At 42.2% G+C, this 24,887-nt stretch overlaps 1 protein-coding gene across 1 annotated transcript in view; it reads right to left on the bottom strand.

Moving 5' to 3' along the window:
* Positions 1-1,642: 1,642 nt before the first annotated feature.
* Positions 1,643-24,887, bottom strand: part of BCAN (brevican) — a 93,332-nt gene continuing 70,087 nt past the window's right edge. The window contains exons 10-13 of the mRNA XM_086947320.1: positions 23,540-23,622; positions 21,101-21,245; positions 3,380-3,562; positions 1,643-2,495 (exon numbers count right to left, since the gene is read on the bottom strand). Coding sequence (XP_086803446.1) covers positions 2,473-2,495; positions 3,380-3,562; positions 21,101-21,245; positions 23,540-23,622 — 434 coding nt within the window. The 3' untranslated portion in view covers positions 1,643-2,472. The remainder of the gene's footprint in view (positions 2,496-3,379; positions 3,563-21,100; positions 21,246-23,539; positions 23,623-24,887) is intronic.

The raw sequence follows: 24,887 nt of genomic DNA, 5'->3' as shown, positions 1-24,887 counted from the left end.
AGGCTTCTTTACAACTCAACAGCAGTGAGCCTTAACTCTTTGAGTTAAATGGATTGTATGCACCAATGACCAGTCAATAGTTGCTACCTTTATATGTGAAGATCTACACAGTATGACTTGCACTGATATGGGCTCTAAACTTCCTTAACATAGGTCACAACTATGATTCCCGGCAGCATTAAGGCCTGCGGGACACTCAAGGATCTACACGCCTGTGTAAAAGGTCCAAGCCACCCTTGCAGAGTGAACATTGCTGTGTTGACCTGTATCAATGCATTGTCTGAGTATGTTTCAAAAATTCCCTGATAAAGAAATGTGGCTTGAAGAGTCATTGAGTTTCTTAGATTAGATTGCATTCTGATCTTCTGAAACACTATTGAATGCAGGTAATTTCAACGTTTTTGTCCCAGGAGCTCTGTGAGACATAAACACTAAAGTCTTCTTTCGTGTGGCAAGATTCCTGCACTTGTGAACTAGATAAGGCACAACAGGCTGAGCGCCATGTAGAAGGCAGATAATAGATTCCTTGATGGTGTGAAGCGATCACAGTGGTGAACACCACAGAAAGGGGGCCGTAAACTCATCAATGGGGTGGGAGGGGATCAGAGTGTCTGACATTATGGAAAGAGCAATAGATTAGTCAGTGGGATGGAAGGGATTCAAGCATTTGACACTATGGATAATAGAGTCATCTATGGAGGGGGGAGATGAGAGTGTCAGACACTAGGGAAAGTGTATATTTTATTCTTCCATGGGGGTGGACTGTGATCCGAGTATCTCACACCATGGAGATGGATATTAGATTCATTGATGGTATGAGAGGGGATCAGAGTTTCTGACACCACAGAAAATTGATAGTAGATTTGTCCATTGGGTGGGAAAGGATCAGAGAGTCTGGCAGGAATGAACTGAGATGTTAGATTTATTGATAGATGGGAGGGCCTCAGAGTGTCTGACTATATGCTAAGTAGATAGTAAATTTACTGATATAGTGGCTGACTCTATGGAAAGCGGATAATAGATCCATCAATGGAGAAAGGGAAGGAGAGTATATGATGCTATAGAAAGTGGATCATAGATTTCTCCACAGGGTGGGTGGCGATCAGAGTGTTGGACACTATGGATAATAGATTTATTCGTAGATTATATAGATTTGTTGATGGCGTGGGAGGGGATCAGAGTGTCGGACACTATGGATAATAGATAGATTCATTGATGGAGTGGGAGGGGAGAGGGCATCAGAGTGACGGACACTGTGAATAACAGATAGGTTCGTTGATGGCGTGGGAGGGGATCAGAATGTCAAACACTGTGGATAATAGATTCATCGATGTTAAGAGAGGGGATCAGAGTGTCGGACACTGTGGCTAATAGATTCATTGATGGCGTGGGAGGGGATCAGAGTGTCGGACACTGGATAATAGATTCATGATGATGTGGGAGGGGATCAAGGTGTCGGACACTATGGATAATAGATTCATTGATGTCAAGAGAGGGGATCAGAGTGTCGGACACTGTGGATAATAGATTCATTGATGACGTTTGAGGGGATCAGAGTGTCAGACACTATGGATAATAGAGTTGTTGGAGGCGTGGCAGGGATCAGAGAGTTGGACACAATTGATAATAGATTCATTGATGGCTTGGGAGGGGATCAGGGTGTCGGACACTGTGGATAATAGATTCATCGATGTCAAGAGAGGGGATCAGAGTGTCGACACTGTGGCTAATAGATTCATTGATGGCGTGGGAGGGGATAAGGGTGTCGGACACTATGGATAATAGATTCATTGATGTCAAGAGAGGGGATCAGAGTGTCGGACACTGTGGATAATAGATTCATTGATGACATCTGACGGGATCAGAGTGTCAGACACTATGGATAACAGATAGATTTGTTGGTGGCGTGGCAGGGATCAGAGAGTCGACACAAATGATAATAGGTTCATTGATGGCGTGGGAGGGGATCAGAGTGTCAGACATTATGGATAATAGATTCATTGATGGCGTGAGAGATTCATTGATGGCTTGGGAGGAGATCAGAGTGCCATACATTATGCTGTTGATAGCAAGAGGACCATCCTGATCATATTTGGAATCAGGATCTCTGATGGCTGCTCCTTGAATTTCCATATCCTAATAATCACTGCACCTTCAAGCCTGGAACGTGCATCTAACCTTGGCCATCAGAACTCAGTGGAAGCCACTGACGTGCTCCTGATCATGTGCCCCATTCCATTGTGAGGGTTCTGTAACCGGACCTGCTCTCATACTATACTTCGAGTCAATCTTCATGGGGTATAACTCCTCCTGGTGGCACCCTAACACTTTTGTGGTGATTGGCACTTTCAGTTGAATTGACAAAACTGGGTGGGGAAGATGATTCCTTGAAGTTGAGTACATGGTTGGCACTTCCAGAGCTGGCTGCAGGAGAGAGGACACTGCCTGGAGAATATTGTTGATTGCGGGAATTCAGTGTTGGATTCTGTGTCGTCCTGCAATGGGAAATAGGAAAGTAGATTATGCTACAAATATGGTTTAGGGCCTCAGAGCAAAGCAATTGTAGAAATGTACAATCAACCTGTATGTTATAGTTTGGTACCTAAGCCACTCGCTGGTGCAAAAAAGCATTTTTGATGTGCTTCAAGAATTTTGGGGGTACTGGGCGAAACAAGATTTAGCTACCCCTATTCAGAGCAGTGTTTTTCATTTAATTTCCCATTGTCTACTAATTCAAGACCCATAATGCCATATAACAGCAGAGATGGAGAAATGGAGAAATGGATGTGAGCTAGAGAGAAAGTTCACTATCCTAAAGACCCCTTGGCAGGGGGTGACCCTGGGCACTTGCCCACTTTGCAGCTGCGTTAAAACGTCTCTGCCTCCCACCCATCCACCCAGAGGAGTCACCAGTCAGGTGACCCTGCTATTAAAAAGCAGCTGGGTACATATGCTCTCAGTTCAGTGACACAACACTGCAGAGAGGTTGAGGGACAGCCATTGGGAGACTGACCACACGCATGGGCTAGCATTCAGACTGGTCAAGGATGGGAAGGAGTCGGTATAAAGCAAAGATGTTTGAGGAGAAGGTGCCCTGGGCTCCTCTTCATGGCTGGTGCCCATTCTGAGGCAGTAATTCCCCCAATGTCTCAAATCATATACGTGAGGCTGCCAAGCCACAAACAAATTGCTCCTAAATGCAATCATTAGTAATGGAACCAATGGTAGTTTGTGCGTTTTTCTGTCATTCACTATCAGTGTAACCTGGCAAGGTACTATTTGTGTCTATGTGCATCAGGCACTGCCACCTAGTGTTTGTATTCTTAACATGTACATTGCCCATTAACAAAACCTAATGAGGCACGTCAAATAAACTCACGTGTGACGCAGATGAGCTTGGGCTTCTCCCATTGGCCATCGGCTTGGCACCTGATTATAGCCGACCTGCGCTTGAAGGGGCCATCGTTACATCGGTGTCGCACAATCGAGCCGATTTCATATCGCTTTTTCAACTTGCCAAATCGAATGGCGTTGAATACTTCTGGCGGCGGCCCACAAGACACTAAAATCACAGAAACGGCAGATATGTGTTATTTACAGTCTGGATTATTATTATTATTATTATCATTATTAATATTGATTTTATCATTAATACTATTCAACTGTAGCATCACCTTCTAGGCTGACCAACTGGCATGATTGCAAATTCAGGACAGTGAGTGTAAAAATTCAGGACAAAGGGTCAAAATTCAGGACAAATATTCATGACAGGAGGTCAAAATTCAGGACAAAACTTTGGGACAAAAGGTAAGGTTTACAGACATGTCAGAGGAGGTCACACAATAGTATAAAAGTAAGTAAATAGGGAACCACTTAAGTGCAAGCAAAATAAGTTTATATTAGGTTGAGACAATCGTGCACTGCACGGTATTTCAGTATGCCCGCAGCTTGCTACCTTAGACAATTCAAAACTTGCATCTCGCTCCAGCAGGTATTAGTCACTAGGCAATGGTGAACCACACCTGAATTCAAGTGGGACCGCTTTTATTGTTGATTGAAAACTACTGGATATACAATGAACTTTGTAGTGCCAGCCCCCAGTAACAAAACCGCCTCCCCCTTCCAACCTCCCAGGGAAACACCCGATGCCCGGTGTGGCCTTGCTACCACCCTCCAATGGTGCCCCTCATCTTTATATAGACCGTCTCTCATGTGTATTTAATTTCTCTTATAGTGCTACTGATCCCAAGTATGTAGGCCAGGGTGTCGGAGTGTGTTACATCACACACATTATATAGAGACAATAACCCATATAAATGTGAAAGTCAATGTATAGGAAATGTTACTTAAGATAATGGGTGCTACAAGGTGTAATCATTCTTTTATCTATCATTCAGTCTTTCACCATTCATTCTGTCCTCCCAACTGTGTGCCCATCTATATCCAAACATATTCAACCATTTGCAAACCTATCCACCATGTATCCTTCCATCCATCATTTCACTCCTCCATCCCTCCATCCACCCTTTCGCTCATCCATATGTACATACATACATCCACTCTTACACCCATCCATCTATTCACTCACCCATCCAGCCATTTACCCTTTCACCCATCCAGCCATCCTTTCACTTACTCATCCATCCACCCAGTCACATATCCTTCCACCCATTCTCCCTTTCAGTCATTCATTCTACCTTTCTCTCTACATCCCCCCTTCACTTATCCATCCATCCTTCCACCCACCCAGCCATTTACTCATCCATTCATGAATCCATCCATTGACCCTATTACTCATCCATCCTTTCGCTCATCCATCCATCCATTCTCTCATCCATGCACCCTTTCACTTCTTCACTTATCTATCCATCCCTTTGTCCATCTACCCCCTTTCACTCACTCATCAATCCTTACCTCCACCCTTTCACTCATCCATCCACCCTTTCACTTATCAATTCAGCAATCCATCATTTCACTCATTCATCCAACAATTCACTCGCCCATCATCTACCCTTTCACTCATCCATCCATCCTTTCACTCACCCATCCACCCGTTTACCCATCTTTCTACCCTTCCACCCATACATCCATCTATTTACCTTTTCTCTCACCCATCCTTCCACTCACTCACTCATCCATCCTTTCTTTCATTATCTATCCATTCACCCTTTCACTAATCCATCCAGCCATTTACACATTCCTTCACTTATTTACTCACCCACCTTTTCACAGTATGAGCTGAGCCTTTGTCTGCAGAGTTGCAGACAGAAAACGCCCATCAAGAACTTCACCTCCCTTTAGTTCCTAAAGCAAGGTGTGGGGTAGGGGAGGGTTCACTAGGCCCCTGCACATAGGCAATCTGAAAACCTAGAAGTCATGAGTCATGCATGATGCACAGTGCCAGGGCATGAGGTGACTGTGACATGGTTTTGTTTCCAGGGACTTAAGTGGGGTAAACAAACTGAGGGGGTATCTTCAAAGGGAGTGTTTGCTGTAATTTAGGGCGTGACTTAAAACACCTAGGCTAAAAATCTGTACAGTATAATGTTCAATCCGACTGGTATTATGTTGTTTCTGTCATTGCATCCAGATATATAATACAGCAAGTATCAGTACACCAACAACAAGCCAGGACTATTGGCTTTGTCAATGGTTGCTTAAAATAAAAACGCAGCAATCATGGCTTTGTTGAATATAATATTGGAAATGTGTCAGTTCTAAAATGATGAGACAGTGAAAGAACTATAACAAGTTCTTTTTTTTACTTGTTTCACAGGCATCTTTATCTAAACTGTATTCTCACGTTTCAGCAAGGGCGCTGTACCTTTAATCCATGTGACAGAATGCCCTGCTGTACACTGAGGCAGGAGGAGGCCATCACATGCTTTGCAGCCCAGACTGCCCCATTCTCATTCTGTATGTGGCAATCAGCCGCAGACAGAAAGACAATGGGTGGGGTGAGGCTGCTATGGGCTCAGAGGAGTGCAAGTTGGTGGCCCCCTCAGGCGGCTAAGGCTTCTCTCAGGGGAGCAGTGCCGCTCCCTGCAATGGCCATAATTACGGACAAAAGGCGTCCGTAAACAGGATCCTCACGGACAACGGACGTGAGGTCCAAATTATGGACCGTCCGTGAAATTTACGGACGGTTGGTCACCCTATCACCTTCTCCTCGAAGATAGACATGCAATTTTAAGGTCTGTGTTGGAAGTGAATTCATCCAGAAAGTACAGTTCTCAATTATGACCACTAGAGGACAGTGCAATACAAGGGAGCCTTCTCTCAACTCCTAGCGCAGCTAAAGTCACTGTGCTGCGTTGCATCAAAGGGAGTGAGAAAAATTGCACCATATCGACTAAGATATACTACTATAACTCTGTTCTCTTGCGCCGTTGGACTTTAGGATGACATGCTGTTAGAAATGGGATTTTTGGTTGGCTGAGGCTTGCACCCAAGCCAGGCAGAAACCACAACTCCAGTCAGGGCAAGGCAGTTACACGCCAAGATAACCCCTGCTCACCCTCTAGGTAGCGTGTCGAGAGCAGTCAAGACTTATCCCGGAGGCATTGTAAGTTAAGCATTTGCGCACGCACCCACCAGCACCAACATCCCAGGCCCCCCACAAAAGGAACTCCACACAAGGTTATATCAAAAATAATCTTTGTATTATCAAAACAGATCAGAATCATAATCACAGGATGTACATTGTGCCAACTGGCACGGGCAATATTTACAAGGGATTATGTACACCTGACAGGGCCACATGGACCACTGTCAGGATCAGCACTTGGTAAGGAAATACTACATTAGATAGATGGTTAACGCACACAGCCTTGAATTATAGTGCAATTATAGTGCAAGAGTGTGTGTGTTCTGCGAAACACAGGTTTTGTGTTGGATGGGTAAACTTCCCTTACAAAATATGATGCTTTGACAAAGTTTAACACTTTTCCCACTTTATGTGTAAGCTGTACAATAGAAAGTTTGGATACTTATTAAACTTGCTCCACCATTACGTCTGCTTTGAAAAGACGTATATTGTTTTGGCACAAGTATCTGTCCACAAATATTAACAGATAGGGATTTGCATCAAACCCCAAGGGTGGTTGCAGCTGAACACATGTACCACCCATGGGACACACCTTTGACGCAAAGTAGGGCAAAATAGCACATCACACAATTTTCTAACACAAATCATAATTTGGGCTGGAAAGTTAATCCCACCTTAAAACACTTTGCATCAAGTTAATAATGGAAACCCAGAGCAAAATGTTAAGAAACTTCCCCAGTGTTTGTAAACTTTGAGATTGTACCTCAAATGGGCTTCATGGTAATTAATAAGGACGGTTTAAGCTGAACCGTACAGAAGTGACCCTTGTGACTTGATACGCTGGAAGTTCTGATGTGATGAGAAAAAACAATGTGAAGCAATTTAAGGGCATGTAGGACAGATCTACACATTTTTCACACAATGCAGAGCACCACCCAATGTTGCTGGACTGTGCAGCATGAAAGCAGAACAGCAACATTTCTACTAAGATGCAACCTTTTTCTTTTTTTTTCTTTTTTAAATATGTTTATTGACATTTACTTAATTACATTACAAAAGCACTTCTCCGCAGCAAAACGTAGTGGTATATTCAGTGCTACTTCAACAGCATACATAGACGACAGCGGTGGGCAGTCAAAACTCTGTATCATATCTTTGCACATTTTTATGAGACCCTTCTTATCTCGCAACCCGCACACCCACCCGAAATGATCATTGTGAATCATTGAGCGAGAGTCCATAATGTGTGAGCCATGGTTTCCATATTTTCCAAAACGGTTTGGGGAAACCCTGTGCCTTATAAGTCGTACTTTCTCCCAACATATACATATCCATGTTTTTTTTCCATTCAATCAGAGATGGGTTTGCCACTGCCCCTCATGCCCTAGCCAGGTCACGTTTCGCCGCCACTAATCCTAAATGAAGTAGGGTTAACTTTGGTTTGGGGAGGTCAATGTCAGTGGATATTCCCAACAGAACAAACTGGGTATTAAGCAGAATTGTCTCTCCCAGAACTGTTCCCAGCTCTTCCAAAAGGGTAGCCCAATACAGTTGAATCTTAGAACAATCCCAGACTGTGTACCTGGTAATGTCCTACAGCGCAGGCAGTCTGGTGTTTACGCCCTCCCTACATGGTGCAATCGCGCTCTATCATAGTATGCTCTCAGCAGATACTTAAACTAAATCAGTCTGAGCCTGGACTTAATGGCCACCTCTCGAGGATGCATCAACGCCATTTCCCAATCTAAGTCTTCCATCTCCCCCAACTCCGACTCCCATTTTGCCCGTAGCTTCTGTAAAGTGTCTGGCTTATTGTTTATTATCGGATGTATGACGTTACGATGCGTACTTTGACAACGCGTACCGTTACAACGCTACTTTTACAACGCAAGTCGTTACAACGACTTGCGTTGGGGGCGCTGGATAGTAAATAGTTTTATTTACTATTCCAACTCCAGTTCCCGTGGACTCTAGGGAAGGAGTTGGATAGTAAATTATTTACTATCCTGGAGCGCCCCCCAGCGCAAGTCGTTGTAACGACTTGCGTTGTAAAAGTAGCGTGGTAACAGTACCGCGTTGTTAAAGTTTCGTCATAAAGGATGTTCCCCTTTATTATCGTTCTGTATGTCCAGGAAACTGCCTTCTCTACTAGCTCTCCCATCAGGAGTCGCCCCTCCAAAGGTGCATTTTTGGGAATGTCAGTGGTGTCTGTGTGATGTGCTTGCCACTCATGGACCAGCTGCAGGTATTTGTAATGTTGTGTCTTGTTCATGTTGTACTCAGCCTGAAGGTGAGCGAAAGTAACTAGCTCCCCACGGTACAATATATCCTTAAGTTGTGAAATGCCTAGCAAGTCCCACTGTCTGAAACCACGTGATTTTGTGATTTTCTGAAGTCGGTTCCCTACCCAGAGTGGTGTTTCCCTCGTGGCACGGCCGTCCCATTTCATTTGTCGCTCAGCCAGTTTCCATGCTGTCACCACAATTCGTGTCGCTGTCAAAAGCTGTGTAGCGCCACTCTCTCCATATATGTAATGTGTGTTTGGTAAATTGTGTGCATTCAAGTACATATGTGGGGTGATCTCTCTCTACGTGTTGCCATTCATTCACAACAACTAGATGGGCTGCCCAATAATATGCCCGAAGATCAGGCAGGGAGATACCGCCGTTATATTGATTACGTTGTAGCGTCACAAATGCTATCCTCAGTGGTTTCCCTTTCCAGAGGAACGTCCGTAGTAGGTCGTCAATTTTAGTAAACACCTCCATCGAAATGAGCTAATAGGTGTTTTGCAATACATAAAGAAATTTGGGGAGCACTATCATTTTATATAGTGCTGCCCTGCCTAGCTACGTCAGTGGCACAGCCTTCCACCTCTCCACTTCCTCTCGGAAATCCCTGAGCACCCTATATAGATTGTGATCCAGGGCCATTGCTGCGTACATTGTAACATAGATCCCTAGGTATTTTATGTCCTCCCGGGCTAACTGGAGTTGGCTTGGGCCTACCGCATAGCCACCACTCTTATCAGATGGATATAGGTATGATTTCCCCCGGTTAATTTTGTATCCTGCGTGTGCGCCATATGTCGCACAGCATGATTCTAGGGAGTGTCGTCTCCGGGTTTGTGACATACATTATTATGTTGTCCGCATACAAGGATATCCGTTCGTCGATCTCGTCATTCTCTCCATTCCTGAATCCCGTTAATCCTGGGTGCAGTCGGATCACACAAGCGAGTGGTTCCAGCACCAGGGCAAAAAGCTTGGGGGATAACGGGCCGCCTTGTCGTGTGCCTCTACCTATTGGGAATTCCCTCGACATTACCCCATTGTCTCTAAACCTGGCCACAGGTCTCTCATAGACTACCACGACCCAACGCCTGAATACCGGACCAAACCCGAACTCTTCCAATACAGACATAAGAAAAGGCCAGTGGACAGTGTCAAATGCCTTTTCGGCATCAAGGGAAAGGATAAGGTGTGGATCGTCTCTTTTGCTAACCACTTCCAACCAGTTATGCAGTCTCCTCAATTTGAGCCTTGTCGATCTTTTAGGCATGAAGCCAGACTGGTCTCTATGAATGAGGTCGGGGACTACTGTGGTAAGCCTGTCTGCTACTACTCTTGCTAGTATCTTAGTCTCCATGTTTATGAGGGAGATAGAGTGATACGAGCTACACGCCTGTGGTGGCCTGTCCTTTTTGGGGATGACTGCGATCGTGGCGGTCCGCAAGTCTCTGGGTAGGTTTCCCGTCTGGTACGCCTCCAAGTATAGTTGCAAGAGGTGTGGGCTAAAAAGCATCGCATGTTGCTTGAAAAATTCAGGAGGCAGTCCATTAGGTCCTGGGACCTTCCCAGTTTTCAGTTGGCCAATAGCTGTCATAATTTCTTCTTTTGTAATCTTCTCTTCTAGTGTCTTGGACTCACTGTCTGCTAATTTGGAGAGCTGTGTCTCCCGGAGATATACTTGTATTTGTGACAGGTCAGCCAGTTCGCACTCCCTGTAAAAGGCCTCATAGTTGTCTTCAAAGGCGTCGGCTATCGCGACTGGGGTCAAATAAGTTAGTTAGTGTGATAGTAAGCACAGGTTTTGTAGCAGATGGGTACCATTGCAGCAAACACTTTGCAAAGGCATAGTTTAACACCTTTTTATCCTGCTTTGTATGGGAGCTCTGCAGAGCAGCGCACAAGCAAATTTTGAAAAGTATGGAGAAATTAAAATATTCTCAAAGTTAATGCCGGCCTAAATGAGGTGCTGCCCAAATCCCTGTCTACACATGTTAGTAGGTAGGGTTTTGCATCGAAAACCATGGGAGGTTGCATGAGAACACTCATGTGCCACCGATGATAGACTTTCCGATGCAAAGGAACACAGAGTAGCATGTAAGCTACTTTGTATTGTGTCACTTTAAGGTTACTTTTCAGTGCAAACCTTGCACCAGTGATGCAAGCCTGGCGGTATGTGTTAGTAAATGTGCCCCAAAGAGTTTCAGAAACACTGCTTCTATGGCCCCCACGCAGGCAAGAGGTGCTCCATTGTGGATACGCGGTGTACTCTGTTTCCAGCTGTACGTTGCCACCAGTAGTAACCTCTTTCAAGGAGTAGGGCCTCCATTTCCTTCAACGGGCAAGCCTGGAATCTCTTTTGGGAATGGGCACCTCCGTAGGTGAATTTGTGGTGGTCAAGGACAGCTTTCCACAACAGCGAGGAAGGCTTGGCAGAACCAGTGCTTAATTTGTAAAAAAATAAGTACCAGGGCCCTCGTCAGGTGGCCACTGCAGCTTGCACCACACATTGCCCCTGACAGAGCTGCCAATGACGTTACCAAAACAACTACTAACCATCACACACCTGCAAATATTAATAATGATATCATTCCTATTTGTAAAGCGCAAACATATCACCCCTTAAGGTTTCGAGGCGCTGGGGGCCACATGGGAGATTAAGAGAGCTGCTGCCCAGAGTCACCTGATGCTGAGCTGATCTGAGCTGCCACGGTTCGAACCGTGACCCCGTGCTCCAGAGTCAGCTGCTCTGGCCACTGTACCACACCTCTCTCTCTACAAGTGTGGCAATACCCACTATTCCAGCCCCTCCAAAGCCATAAGAATGGCTTGGGCGGTAGGTATTAGTACTTTTTAATGTATATTTCATTTATAAACAACTGTTGTGCTCATCTCTAAGCTAGGCAAACAGAGCCACCATGTGGCAGATTGTCATAAGTGCCGGTGCCAAGCACCAGAAACCACTGGCACAAATTAAGCACTGGCAGAAAACAAAACAGAAAAGAAACAAAACAAAGTAGAATGCCTTGATCCCAGGGGCTTGGCTTTTCCTACAGCCTGTTAAAGAAGTGGTTTTTGCCAATTAAGTGCACAAAGGTACACCTCTACTGACACCAAGATACGTCAAAGGTTTTGTAGTATTAGCCATTATCAGAATGCTTGAGTATATACACACGACACAAGGCCATTCCTCACAGTGTATACAAAATATGATGTGACATCTTTTCCTATGGGATGGAGCACACAGAAATAATACATTTTAGAGGATTTTTGTGCATATGTCTTCTGAGGTAGATTGCAAGTGTGAGTTTTCAAAAACAATACTCCAGAGGGTGCCAATAATGATTGGGCAGTAAAACCATAGGGCAAATTGTGCACCTACTAAATTGCCACTGTGCATGGTTTCTAATTTACATCTAATTATGGGATGGGCACCTTGGAATGGGGAATAATGTGTCAGTTGTTCATGTCATTCCCTATTGCAAGGTGTACAAACAACACATGTGTTTTATCTGCCACAAACCACAGGAGTAAACACGATTGATGTGCACTCTTATTGCAATCCCATTTTAGGCACAAGTTGTATTTTAAAAGGGGATTTCCAGGCGCATCAAGATTGTCATTTGGACATTATCTGATAAAGGCAAAGGATCCTTTTTTTAACCATAAACATTCTAGGAAAAGTTTCTTTGTATTCATGCAGGCTGGTGTCAGATGAGAAAAACAGTGTTTATCCTGACATCTGAGACTGGATCAAAATTGGAAGGCAGTAACTGTATTCCAAATTACATACTCCTGGTGCATTGAACATACACAATAGTGATGTATTGTGCCACATCTGCTATTTAAACACGTTTAAACTCAGTAATAACAAGCATATTGCAAGACCAAAATGGGGGTAAACGATTTCCTCACCATGTTTCTTTTTGATCAAGTAAATGCTGGTTTGGATGTTTTTAATTATTTACGAAAAATTGCTCTATAGGGCTGTGGAAGGATATTTATGACACAATATTTCTATCACATAATAATATGGTTATGATATTCTGGTACCATACCCATTGCTTATTTTGAGCCAGTGGTTTCCGGTGCTCAGCATCAGCACTTAATCATCAACACCAGCGCTTTTCATGAGCACCAGTTAAGGACACTTTCATTTTTGGTAGACAGGGAAAGATTAAGTGATTTGCTCAGAATCACAGGATGTTGAGCCGATGCCGAGACTCCAACCTGGTTACCCAGCTCCAAAGTCGGTAGCTTTGGCCATTATGCCACATCCTCTCCCCACTTAGATGGTTAGTACTTGGTTCTGGTTTAGGTGGCGCTAATAGGAGAAATGGGCTAGTGCAAGCTGCTTCCTGACGAGAGACCCGGCACCTATTTTTTTTTTACATATTAACCACTGACCATACCTTCTGCACAGGGTAATTAATTGGTTCAAGAAATATTGCACACCCCACAGTTTGCCCCAGATCAATTTCAGCAAGTTAAAGCCATTAGGGGAAAAATGGCCAGTAATTATGATTAAGGCTCCCGGTTTTATGGTATTTATTTTTCCGACATGTCCATCTGTATTTATTCATAATTATTTATTGCTATTTTTTTCTGTATTTATCCATTTTGTTTTTGTGTTTTCTGTATAAATGAAACCGCAATGGGTATTTTAACACATATATTTAACTGATAAATGTATACTCACATTTAAATGTCCAGAAGTATACAGTGCAACAGCGTTATCTGAAAACACTTGCATTGTAGAATGGCAGAAGTAACGGTAGATCTGCACTTAATTAAGCCTGATTAGTAAATCTATTGTTTTTTTCATCTCCCCCTACCTCTAAATCTGTACACCTACTGACCTTACACTCATGATTTACAGTAGAAAAAATCATCCAAAGAAGGCCTTTTTTCCGTATTTTTCTGTATTTAAAAATAAATACAGACAGGAAAATAAATAGTTTTCTGTCTGTATTTAACAGTAAAAATCAGTAAATGGAAACCTGGGAGCCCAAATTATGATTAGGGCTCCCGGTTTTTATGGTATTTTTTTTTAACACTTCCGTCTGTATTAGTCAATATTTATTTTTGTGCCGTCATGTTAGTATTTATCCAAATTTATTTTGTGCTTTAAGAATAAATTAAGTGGTAATATGGTATATTTCCACATTTATTAACTGCTAAATATGCATTGATACTTTGATTCCTGTTGCGTTTTAGCAAATTAAGCAGTCAATATAGCAAAATACTACATCCCCATGTAAATATGAGCATTATATACACCTATAAGTTAACAATATGTATTTAAGGAAATCTCATCCTGTTTCTTAACTTCCCAGGCTCTCTATCTGCTCAGATGTTGTCTTAGAATTCATGAAGGACAACATCAAAAAGCACTCACAAACAGCAATATGTTCTGTATGTCTCTGCTTTTATAAGTAAATACAGACAGGAAACACAGAGTTTTCTGTCTGTATTGTAGCTTTATAGCCTGCCGTAGCGGGCTATACCGGCTATTAAAGGCCAGCTGCAGCATTAAAGGCCCGAGCCGAAGGCTAGGGACTTTAACAAAGCAGCTGGACTTTAATAGCTGGTATAGCCCCGCTACGAAGGGCTATAAGGATGTTAGAACATTCTGCCACTACAGGGCAGAATGTTCTAACAAATAAAACAAAGCCTTCAGGGAGCACAGACTCCCTGAAGCCTTTGTTCAGCCAGAGCTGTGAACAAAGAAACATTGGAATGTTGGAGCTCCGGGCTTATACCAGCCATTATAAGCCCGGAGCACTCCATTGTTTTCAATGGAGCTCCCAACATTCCAATGTTCTAATTATCAGTAAAAAGCTGTAAAAACGGAAAACTGGGAGCCTTAATTATGATACATCCGGTTTTTGGTGCAGTACGCAAAAATGTAGGCAATGTGGCAGGGATTGAAAGGTAGAGAGAGAGAGAGAGAGAGAGAGAGAGAGAGAGAGAGAGAGAGAGAGAGAGAGAGAGAGAGAGAGAGATATGCAGAGAAAAGACAATGGAGTAGGGCTGTCATGATAGAGAAGTTTACAGATGGAAGCAAGCAACACAGAGGGAGTTCCACGGGATCTCTTTCGTGCTCTTTTCAGTAATATATCTTAAGCAATTTTCACTAATTATTCTAGGACTTCAGCTAGGCTAGTAATTTTACCAGTATATTGTGTCAAAGACATGCAGGTTTAATAAGTGCTCTGTGCCCTTCAGTGGTTTTAGCCATGTCTGTCATTACAAGGCCATTTAATAGGAAACCCCTGTTACAGACTGCATGAGGTTGTGAAGGAGGCTAAGTCAGATAAGCAAAATTATTTTAACTTTTAGTGTGCTTCTGCCACTTCTTTTTTTTTAATAAAACATTTTATTTGCTGTTAACATATAACTAACAAAACGAATGGCCCAAGTTAGAGCTTGGCAAAGAGGGTACTCTATTGCGCTGTTACAATCTCAATGACGTACTCACTTGAGTACCCTCTCTGCCAAAACGAAGGTCCGCACGCCGAATTTAGAGACAGGAGGACCTTCAGTATGTCAACGGCAGAGACTATTCCGTCTCCGCCGCCAATAAACCACTCCAATGGCCTGAAAAAGTAAAGGCCTTTGGAGGTTTTCCCATTTGTCCGCGGTCCCAATTCAGAGTGTGTGAACTAATAGCAAGTTCTCACCGCCTGTCACCGTCAGGTAAACCCTGGCATCAGGGAGCAGGTACAGCTGCAAAACTCATTGCTTTATTTATTTCCCAAAAACTCCACTTTGGGATTTTCTTTCTTGAATTTAAAAAAACAATTTGAAAGTTTGACTATGGCACTGTCATGTTGATGGAGCCATCCTTCAACCTTTCAATGCATATATAGGGACTGCCGTGACGAAGGTTCCTGGAAATCCAAGAGATGTCGGCGACCTGGCCTGGCGGACATTTTTAAATTTGGCGGGCAGAGTGCCCTCACCTTGATGAATGCGAAGCGCTACGACAGGGCAACGGTACATACACTATCTTCCAAAATCTAGATCACGCCTGAACTTCAGACACTTCTTGATGCTGCTTAAATATAATGGTATAAGGATCAAAGTATAGGCCTTTTTTTGTAAAAGGCGAAAGCTTTTTTAATTTTGAAGAGAAACTAGAGGTTTTTTTTTTAATTTGTTTTTGGTACATACTGTGATTAGCAAAATATCTGGTTTGCTCCTGCAGAATGAGGTTGGGCCATGTACTAAAGTCATTTGGAGAGTTGGAGCCTTTCCAACTCACAAAAAGGGTTTTGTGAATCATTACAAATTGATATTGGGAGAGGATGTGAAAGGGAAATCTGCTCCTAATTTCAATTTACCACGATTTGTATCAGTGGTTCCACTGAAAAGATGAAAAATGTAATATACTTCACAAAATATGCTAACTTATTCGCAATGGGGAATACCTCCCATAGGAACTGGTTGTCTCTTGGTAATAATGTTGGGCAACCTAGGGGTGGGGGGAGTGTGGGGGCGGGTGTTTTTGTTCCCAAGAGTGAAACATTTGTTTTTTAAAGCAGCACCCGTCTCTTTAAGTTTATGGTAATATTGGATTCTAATCTATGGGAATGCATATATCAAAAGGAGAATAAATCGAAGGTCAGCACTGGTTATAAAAGCTTTAATTCTCATAAAGAAAGTGTTTGTGGAAGAATAGCTGTACGGTGGAGTCAGAAAATGGGGTATAATATATCTGCCAATGTGATCTCATCTGCACTTAGTGGTATATGCAAAGTGGTGCATTCATATAATTGAAAATTACAGCTATATAGAACTATTTGTTTTTTATGTTATACCCCAGAGCGAATATCCAAGTGGGCATCAAATCTGATTACTGGGGATCGGATAGATGCCCGAAATGTGATCTGGTGGCAGCTGATCTTCAACACATGTTTTTCTTGAGTCCTATGTTGGGAGAATTCTGGCAAGGGGTGACTAAAGTCGTATCACTTAAATTAGATAGACATATCTCGTTCACAGTATCTGATGTCTTAATTGGGGGACACAACTGGGACTCTAAACAGAACGATTTAATAACTATATTACTGGCCTGTGCTAGATTAACTATAGCCCCGGCTTGGATTTCAAAATCACCACCAGCAGTGGTGGAATGGTGGAGTATGGTTAAAGATATACATAATGTGGAGCTTTTACTTGCTAAAACTAGGGGGATTCAATCGCTCTGTAAGATGAAAAAAATCTGGGAAACCTTTATGTAAAGTCTGGCTTTAATTTCTTTTTCCTCAGTTTCGAATCCCATGCCATCTTGTATTTTGTATCTTGTACTATTACTCTTTGGTTTCATTTTATCCATTGATGTGTGTCTTGATGTATCAGTATTACTAAGGTTTTACTTTATTTTTTGTTATTTGTTTATGATAAATGTTCTTATGTTAATAATCATATTTTTAAAAAATAAAATAAAAAAATGATCTCCTGTGACTTGTAGACTCCCATCTGTGCATTCCCAGCCATTCTTTGTAGCTTGCCCAATGAATATTCATTTGAAAAGTCATGCTGCATAATAATAGATACGCATATGCATTTGTAGAATGACTTGACCAACCTACGCCCCATTTCCCTGCTAGCAGCCCCCGGAAAAATGCTCGAGAAACTGATTCAACGCCAATTGAACAGTTTCATAGAGAATAACGGTATCCTTCACGAAACACAATCGGGTTTCAGAACTGGTTTCAGCACCGAGACGGCCCTTATTGAGGTTGCTGAGTCAATTAGATGGTCTTTAGACGAAGGGGCGTCAACTATGCTGGTGCTCCTGGATCTATCGGCCGCTTTTGATTCAGTAGACCATGGAAGATTGCTGTTAAGGTTAAGAGATACAGGTCTGGAGGATAGAGCACTGAACTGGCTTCAATCCTACTTAACAGATCGCTCCCAGAAAGTTGCATTGGGCACTTTCTCCTCCAAACCAAAACGGCTCTGGTGTGGGGTCCCCCAGGGGTCTGCACTCAGCCCGTTACTTTTTAATATTTACTTAGCCCCACTTTTTACCTTGATCGCCAAATGGGGGGTCAAGGCAATCTCATATGCCGATGATACTCAATTGGTTTTCCCCTTTGTTGAAGTATCTGAGATTGCTTTCAGTAAAATTAAGGGCTGCCTTAAAGACATAGCCAATTGGATGAACACTAATAAACTTAAGCTGAATGCATCCAAAACGGAAGTGCTATTCTTTGGAAAAAATACGCGTCCTACTCCAGACTTATGGTGGCCCCCGGAAATGGGACCAGCTCCAGCCCCTGGATCTAATGCGAAGAACTTGGGAGTAAGATGGGACGAGAATCTCTCTTTCTCCTCGCATGTTCAGCAGGTCTCCACAGGTTGCCTTCACAAACTTAGGAACCTTCGCAAATTTCTATCTCTCCTACCTCCTGAGTGCCGTAAAACGGTAGTCCACGCAACAGTTACCTCAAGACTGGACTACTCGAACGGCCTCTACCTTGGTCTCCCCAAGTATCTGGTGCAGCGCCTGCAGATCGTGCAGAATGCGGCTGCGAGACTTATAAAACCGATTCCATTTAAACATCATGTCTCTCCGCACCTTCGCGAACTGCACTGGCTTCCAGTGGCGAGCAGAATAAAATTTAAAGTTCTTACCCTGGCGTTTAGAGCATTAAAAGGTACCTGCCCTAACTATTTAAAACTTAGACTCACCCGCTACCATCAGGACAGACATTTACGCTCCAACTCCCTGCTTCAGCTAACTATACCAAGAGTTAGGAAGGCCAGACTTGGGGGTAGATCCTTTTCTGCCGGTACAGCGAAACTGTGGAACGCCCTGCCTCTGGCCATTCAATCCACCTCGACAGAAGCAAGTTTTAAGAAACTCCTGAAGACCTGGCTTTTCATGCAAAAAACCTAGACATTTGTCATAGCTTCTGTCTTAAGCTGTAAGCTCTCTACTAGCGCCGGGACACCTCCTTGTGAGGTAGCTGTTCGCGCTTTACAAGCATCAGTATTATTATTATTATTATTAGAATCATCTGCAAACCAGTCAGTGTGCGAATTGGCTCCCTGGTTTGCAAAAGGATATTAGTATATTTAGCAGGTAGTCTATTTTAAATTAGTCTTTGTTACCCCTTCTATGCTGATGACGGCCCCCGTCCGTCATGCACTGCGGTGGGCGTGTGCTGATGACGGCTGGGGGCCGTCATAAACCCGCCCACTTATTAAAAGCGCTGCACAGGCGCAGAATCCGGCCGCGCCCAAGGGGTAAATAGACAAGTTTCCGGCCTTGATGTCCTTATGTTCCTAATGTTTGCCTTGGAAGTTGCTGTTTATGAAGTTATTGTCACAATGTCACCATACTGTTTAGAAGGGTGGCCATTGGTATTGAATTTGCTAATGAGAAGCAGACAAGTATGGGGCCACGAGTGTGGGAACAGATTGTATGAAATGTTCTTGTAGGAAACAAAACAGCTCATGGTAAATCCCTTCTACATATATATGCTTATATCCACGGGTACATCTATTTTAAATGACAGGTGGCTGGTAAAGTCATTCTTATAACATTCGACTGTCATATTAGTGTCCTAGAATGTCGTGTTCATTTTCTTCTGGAACTCTTACAAAATTCATATAAGAGTGTCCCTTAAGAATGTTAGCCTAGACTGTCTCACCAAGAGCTATATCAGTCTTACAACAGGAAATACAGAGGATTGTGTCAAGAAAAATATAAACATTTAAGAAAACCCAAATAGAAGTCCTCATTATGAGTTTCACATTCTTGGGGTGAGGGGTGAATCTTTGATTTTAGCCAAAATTCTTGCACCAAGAGCTGGAGATTACTAGTTATTTTTAAGCCTGAGCGAGTTTGCAGAGTTCCGCTATGCGGAACACCGCGGAGTGACAAAAAACTCTGCAGCGCTGAGTTCTGCGAGCGGTGGAGTGCATTCGCCGTTCCCTGCGAGTTTAAGTGCCGGGTGTTTGTCTCACGCTGTAAAATCATCGCAAATGGCACCATGCACGGCGCAAGAGGGCGGAAGGTTTCTCAACACGAGTGGCCATGACCTGCTGCGACCACTTGCATTGAGAAATCCGACTACCCGAATTGATTATCCTCGCTCGCGCTTGCCAACTAGTCCTTGAATAAGGACTAACTGGAGGATCCAGGAATATAGGGTCCAAACCTGCCTGTTTTTCCCCTTCCGTGCGAAGTAATGGGCCAAACTCCAAACCAAATGGCCTCCTTTGAGCAGGAAATAAAAAGGTTTGGTGGCTCTTTGAAGGCCCCTGGTGCAGGTGGTAGGTGGCAGAGGGTTCGGGAAGGGTAGAGAAGATTTGAGAAGAGCTGGAAAGAGCTTTTTCTTCCCCATCCATGCTACAGAAAGATAGTGGGAAAGGGGTTGGATCTAAGCGTGGCACACTTGTCCAGGTCTGGTCTCTCCAGGCCTAGAATAATCTGTTCCTGTATCTTCATACCTGGTAAGTCCAGGCCTGAAAACACCATCAGTTGGAATGTCCGGGAGCGGTATCCCTACCGGTATATCTCTCTCGGCCACGTGTAGCAAGGGTCTTGGTAGTGAATATAGTAACCAATTTTCATGAAACACCAGAGAGTTACCCACTCCCAGGTAAGCCTTATTGTATTGTGTGGAAGAGCTTTCCTTGCAAAACACAGGCTACATACAAGCCAGACCTGACTGTATGGAACATGTGTGTACATGTGACTAGCTTAGGGCCCTAGAAAGCTAACTAACCATTGAATAGTAATTCTAACAAATTTGTGCTTGATCTCCATATTTATTTAGAATTTCTTTTTGACAGTAGTCATGTTTTAAAACAAGAGAACTGAGAATTTTCTGTTTTCTGAAAACTGAAGCGCTGTCAGGATTGTATCACTCCTAACACGCCCAGGCCCCCAGACTAAAGCAACATAACTTGTTAGGGAGGGGTCAGAGGCACCTGCCAATTATCCCTTTCTCCAGACGGGGTAAAGTAGGCACGTTTCCTTTTATGGCACAGGTAGGGGATCTATTAAAGAAGTGCGGATTACAATACCATGGATCTGGTGTGATGGTTCACAATGGGCATGAACCAGGGAGTATCTCATTTGAGAGCCCAAAGTAATGTGAGTGTTGCACCGTTGGAGTACATTGGAAGAAAAAATGTGGGGTGCGAGTGTGTGTTGAAAGAGTGGTTGGTGTCCAAAGTTATTTATTACAGCAAGCACACCAAATGGATACTCCTGGCAAAATTACATGAGCCCCATACTTACCAAGGCCCATCTTGCAGGTGTATGACAGGTGGTAGTTGCAAGGCACATCACTCCACTGGCCGCCATCATGCCACACAATCACCGCACAATCTTCTCCAGACAGGAAGTAGCTGTCTGGTTGACCATGGTGCCAGTTCTCATAAAGCTACCAAAGGCAGGCAGAGGTAATAATAATTGAAAGATTGTAAAACAAACACAATAAGAACCACATTTTTCATTTATGTATTACTCAAGATTATGTTACAGTTTGATGAGCATTGACCAACCCTATTAGGCTGCAGGATGATAAACCAATTGGAAACTAATCTAAAACTTTGAACATCAAAAAATAATTCCTTTGTACACCACAATTACATAAATTCAATGTAATTCTGAAGTTTGTCATTATTCAATGTATAAAAGTTAAAAACATATTTAAATTAAAAAATACATAAACATATTGTTTGGTGTACAAATATAATAAATGTTAAAATCAAACCATTCTAAAAAATGATATAGTACATTAATATATCGATCAATTAATGTGACAAAGAAGTATTAAAAATGTTAGTTTTTTATGTAAGATAATTAAAAAAGGTACATTAGGCTAAAGGCTGCCTTTATCTCAGCTGTCTATTTTTTGATATGCTTTCTGAGCCAGGGCATGACAGATTTCTATATGATTGTCCCTTTGGTAATGGCATGCAAGTTAAAAAAAACAGCATGCTGCTCCGAGAATCGAAAAATAATAGCAACACAGGATAAGAGCTTATAACGTGACCATCACATTTTCTCATTGTTAGTGATTCTCTGTTATTGAGTTTTCCACATGATTAAAATAAATGCAAACATAAAATTAAGAACATTTGCTCAAAATTATTATAAGCTGTATGGCTTCTAAGTTTATTGTATACGGATTGGTCTTCGATTTCATTATTTTAAAAGACAGGATAATGAAAATTCTGAATATCCTTCAGTACAGTCATATTGTCGATGATGAAACCCAATCTATGAAAGCTTGTGTTCAATATGCAAATCATAATGATGCCACAGGCTCTGAAACCTTTGACCCCTCATAAATATGTTTGCTGCTATTAATTTAAGAACAGGCGGATTAAAAACGACAGATTTTTGCATCTGTATTTTCTTTTTCCTTAAGAAATCTTTTGACATTGATGCTGCTCTACCAAAATGGAATGAGGTGAAGGTCTGTTCAGAGAAGCTGGTTTTAATGCTTAATAAGATGTCACCCTAAATATTTATAAGACAAAAGCAGACTACCACAATGTAACATCCTTGACAGCATTTAAATCTGGTATCAACAGTTCACATGAGTATATTGACAGATTGCTTTGGGGTTTTTATATTTAATTTGCATAACAAATCTAATAAGTAACTCATCTTACATGTAAATGTTTCTGTACATTAAAATAATTAAAGAATTACATTTGTTTTGACCCATGAAAGTTTGCCAAATCTCCATTGAACAGTGAAATCTTGATGTTTTTCTTCCCAAAAGATTCTTTACGTGAAATATAACTAAGACATTTTTGACCATTTTTGGAGTGCCATAATATGACATTAGGAGAAAAAGAAGGTGTGCAATCTTTTTAAAATCCTAAAGATTTGTGTATCAAATTATAATCTTCAAATTAAGTGTTTTGTGGCATGTTAATTGGGTGATTTTAGCATTTGTGCATATATATCTAATCCAATTCCAATGATGATATTAATTATAAAACAAAGGGGGGGCTTTTCTGTAAAGGGCAGGTGATGGGAATCCTACGCAGTGCTAAAATGCGAGAGTAGAAAAATATTCTCAAATAAATTATTACACAAAATTGGAGCCCTACTTAGATCAAAGAGCTTTCCAAAACCATCTTTGGTTGGCTGCTACTCTGAGTTTTTGACCACAGCAAACACTATCGTTTATAGGGTAAGCAGCTATAAAATACTGTACTAAAGTTCCTATTGAAAAGCACAACTCATAACTCCTTATATTCCTGCTCGGCACTGACCCCCAAGATAATCTTGATGTTTGGAATTTCTCAATGTATTAAAGAAGCAAAAGATGTTCTATCAAGATATTATAATCATATAGAATGTGATGCTCTAATATTTTCCCATTGCTGTAAATTGCAATGTATGTCTTTGTTTGGTCTCTGAGTTGATGAGACTTGGAAATACTGAAGTACTGTTAACCCCTTCCGTGCGGCCGCGTTTTCCCCCGTGTGCGGCCGCCGGACGAACAGGGGCGGGCCGTGACGAACCCAAGCCGTCATCAGCACACGAGCACCGTGGAGCGTGACGGCTGGGGTTCGTCACCAGCATGGAAGGGGTTAATGAGATATAGTTATTTTTTTATAACGCATATTGCAAGAATTTGCCTGAGACTTAACAGATTATAAATAAGCATCATAATACTGCATTCAAGATAATGCATTCATAGATAACATTTACCAAGGGGGTTCCGTCCGACCACTGAAAATCTCCTTCTATGGTCCTGTCATTCAAACCAATCCACTGATATTCCTTGTATTTGTCTGTGGATAAAAAGCTTTACATTAGTGCCAACAGTTTGCAGAAACAATCTTGTTAACAGCAAATAGTGAAGAGTGAAATACATCTAGAAGGATTTCAGAGCTTCAGGCCACTGGGTTTTGTGCAAACATTACATATCAGAAATAGACCCAAGAGAAATTTCGGATCTGTAGCCATAACTCGAAATTCCAGAGAATATTCTGTTATGCCACACCATGTAATTACATGCCATTTATGTAAAAAATGTAGCGCAAGTGAGCCGCAAACAACCAGAATGCGTGTGGGCGCTGTTTGTAACGTTATAGGTTGTTTTACACTATCTTTTAGCACATAACGCGTCCTCTAGTCCAAAATGGGCGAGAGAACGCAATACATGCTAAAATAGAGCATTAAATGGTGGTTTTGTATTTCATATAATTACACATAATTTTGCGTGATTACGCAAAAGCTTGTCGCAAACTGTATTTCTTTTACAGTGGTTTCTTTGTTAGTGGGGCTACAGTATATGCCATCTGGAACCACTTAGAAGGTTAATGCTTGATCTAGTTGTTACTTGGAAATGGGGTTGGGAGTATGTGAGCAGTATTTTTATTATTTCACCTACAACAAAGAGGTGTATAGCTCACAAAGTTTCAATATATGTCATTTAATTGGTGGAATCTTGAAGGTGAATTGTGATAGGCATTCTATCTTGGCACACGAGCCACAGACTTATCTCCTTTTTGAATCCTATGTATGGGCTTCACTTTAAAAAAAACAACAACTCTTCCTTCATGCCTTCCCAGCGGCATGCCTTTGCAAATGGAGGCGGATACACATGCGCAATGTGCTCACAAGCTAAGGGTATCTGAGAGCAACCTATTTTTTAAAATCCGTACCGTCGGGTGTGCAAATTAACAACAGCGTAAATTGAGCTTGATTCCAAGTTTGACAGCTTGAAATGGGGAATAACTTCTCAACAGTACACAGTTTCCCTCTTTGCAAAGTGTATAAACCGTGCATGTGGTTGTTTTCGTCATTGATTAATCTGGACATGGAATGTTCTGAGATCATTTCTCTTGACCAACCGTATCTAAGGTAAGGTCGAAAACTGAAGCGTGTGCTGCCATAACTCAGCATTTGCGAAACTCTGCTAGTAAGACGACGTTAAACTGAAGGTGCTCACAATGACTCTGATCAAATAGCATCCAACATCATCAATCTATACCTTCTAGACATACAATCAAACATTTATGAGCTATGTTGATGTGAGGTCTGATAAAAGATA

The sequence above is a fragment of the Lissotriton vulgaris genome, chromosome 12 (assembly GCF_964263255.1).
Source record: "Lissotriton vulgaris chromosome 12, aLisVul1.2, whole genome shotgun sequence".
NCBI lineage: Eukaryota > Metazoa > Chordata > Amphibia > Caudata > Salamandridae > Lissotriton > Lissotriton vulgaris.
Note: the sequence above shows the minus strand (reverse complement) of the source record. Positions and strands in the feature narration are given on the sequence as shown.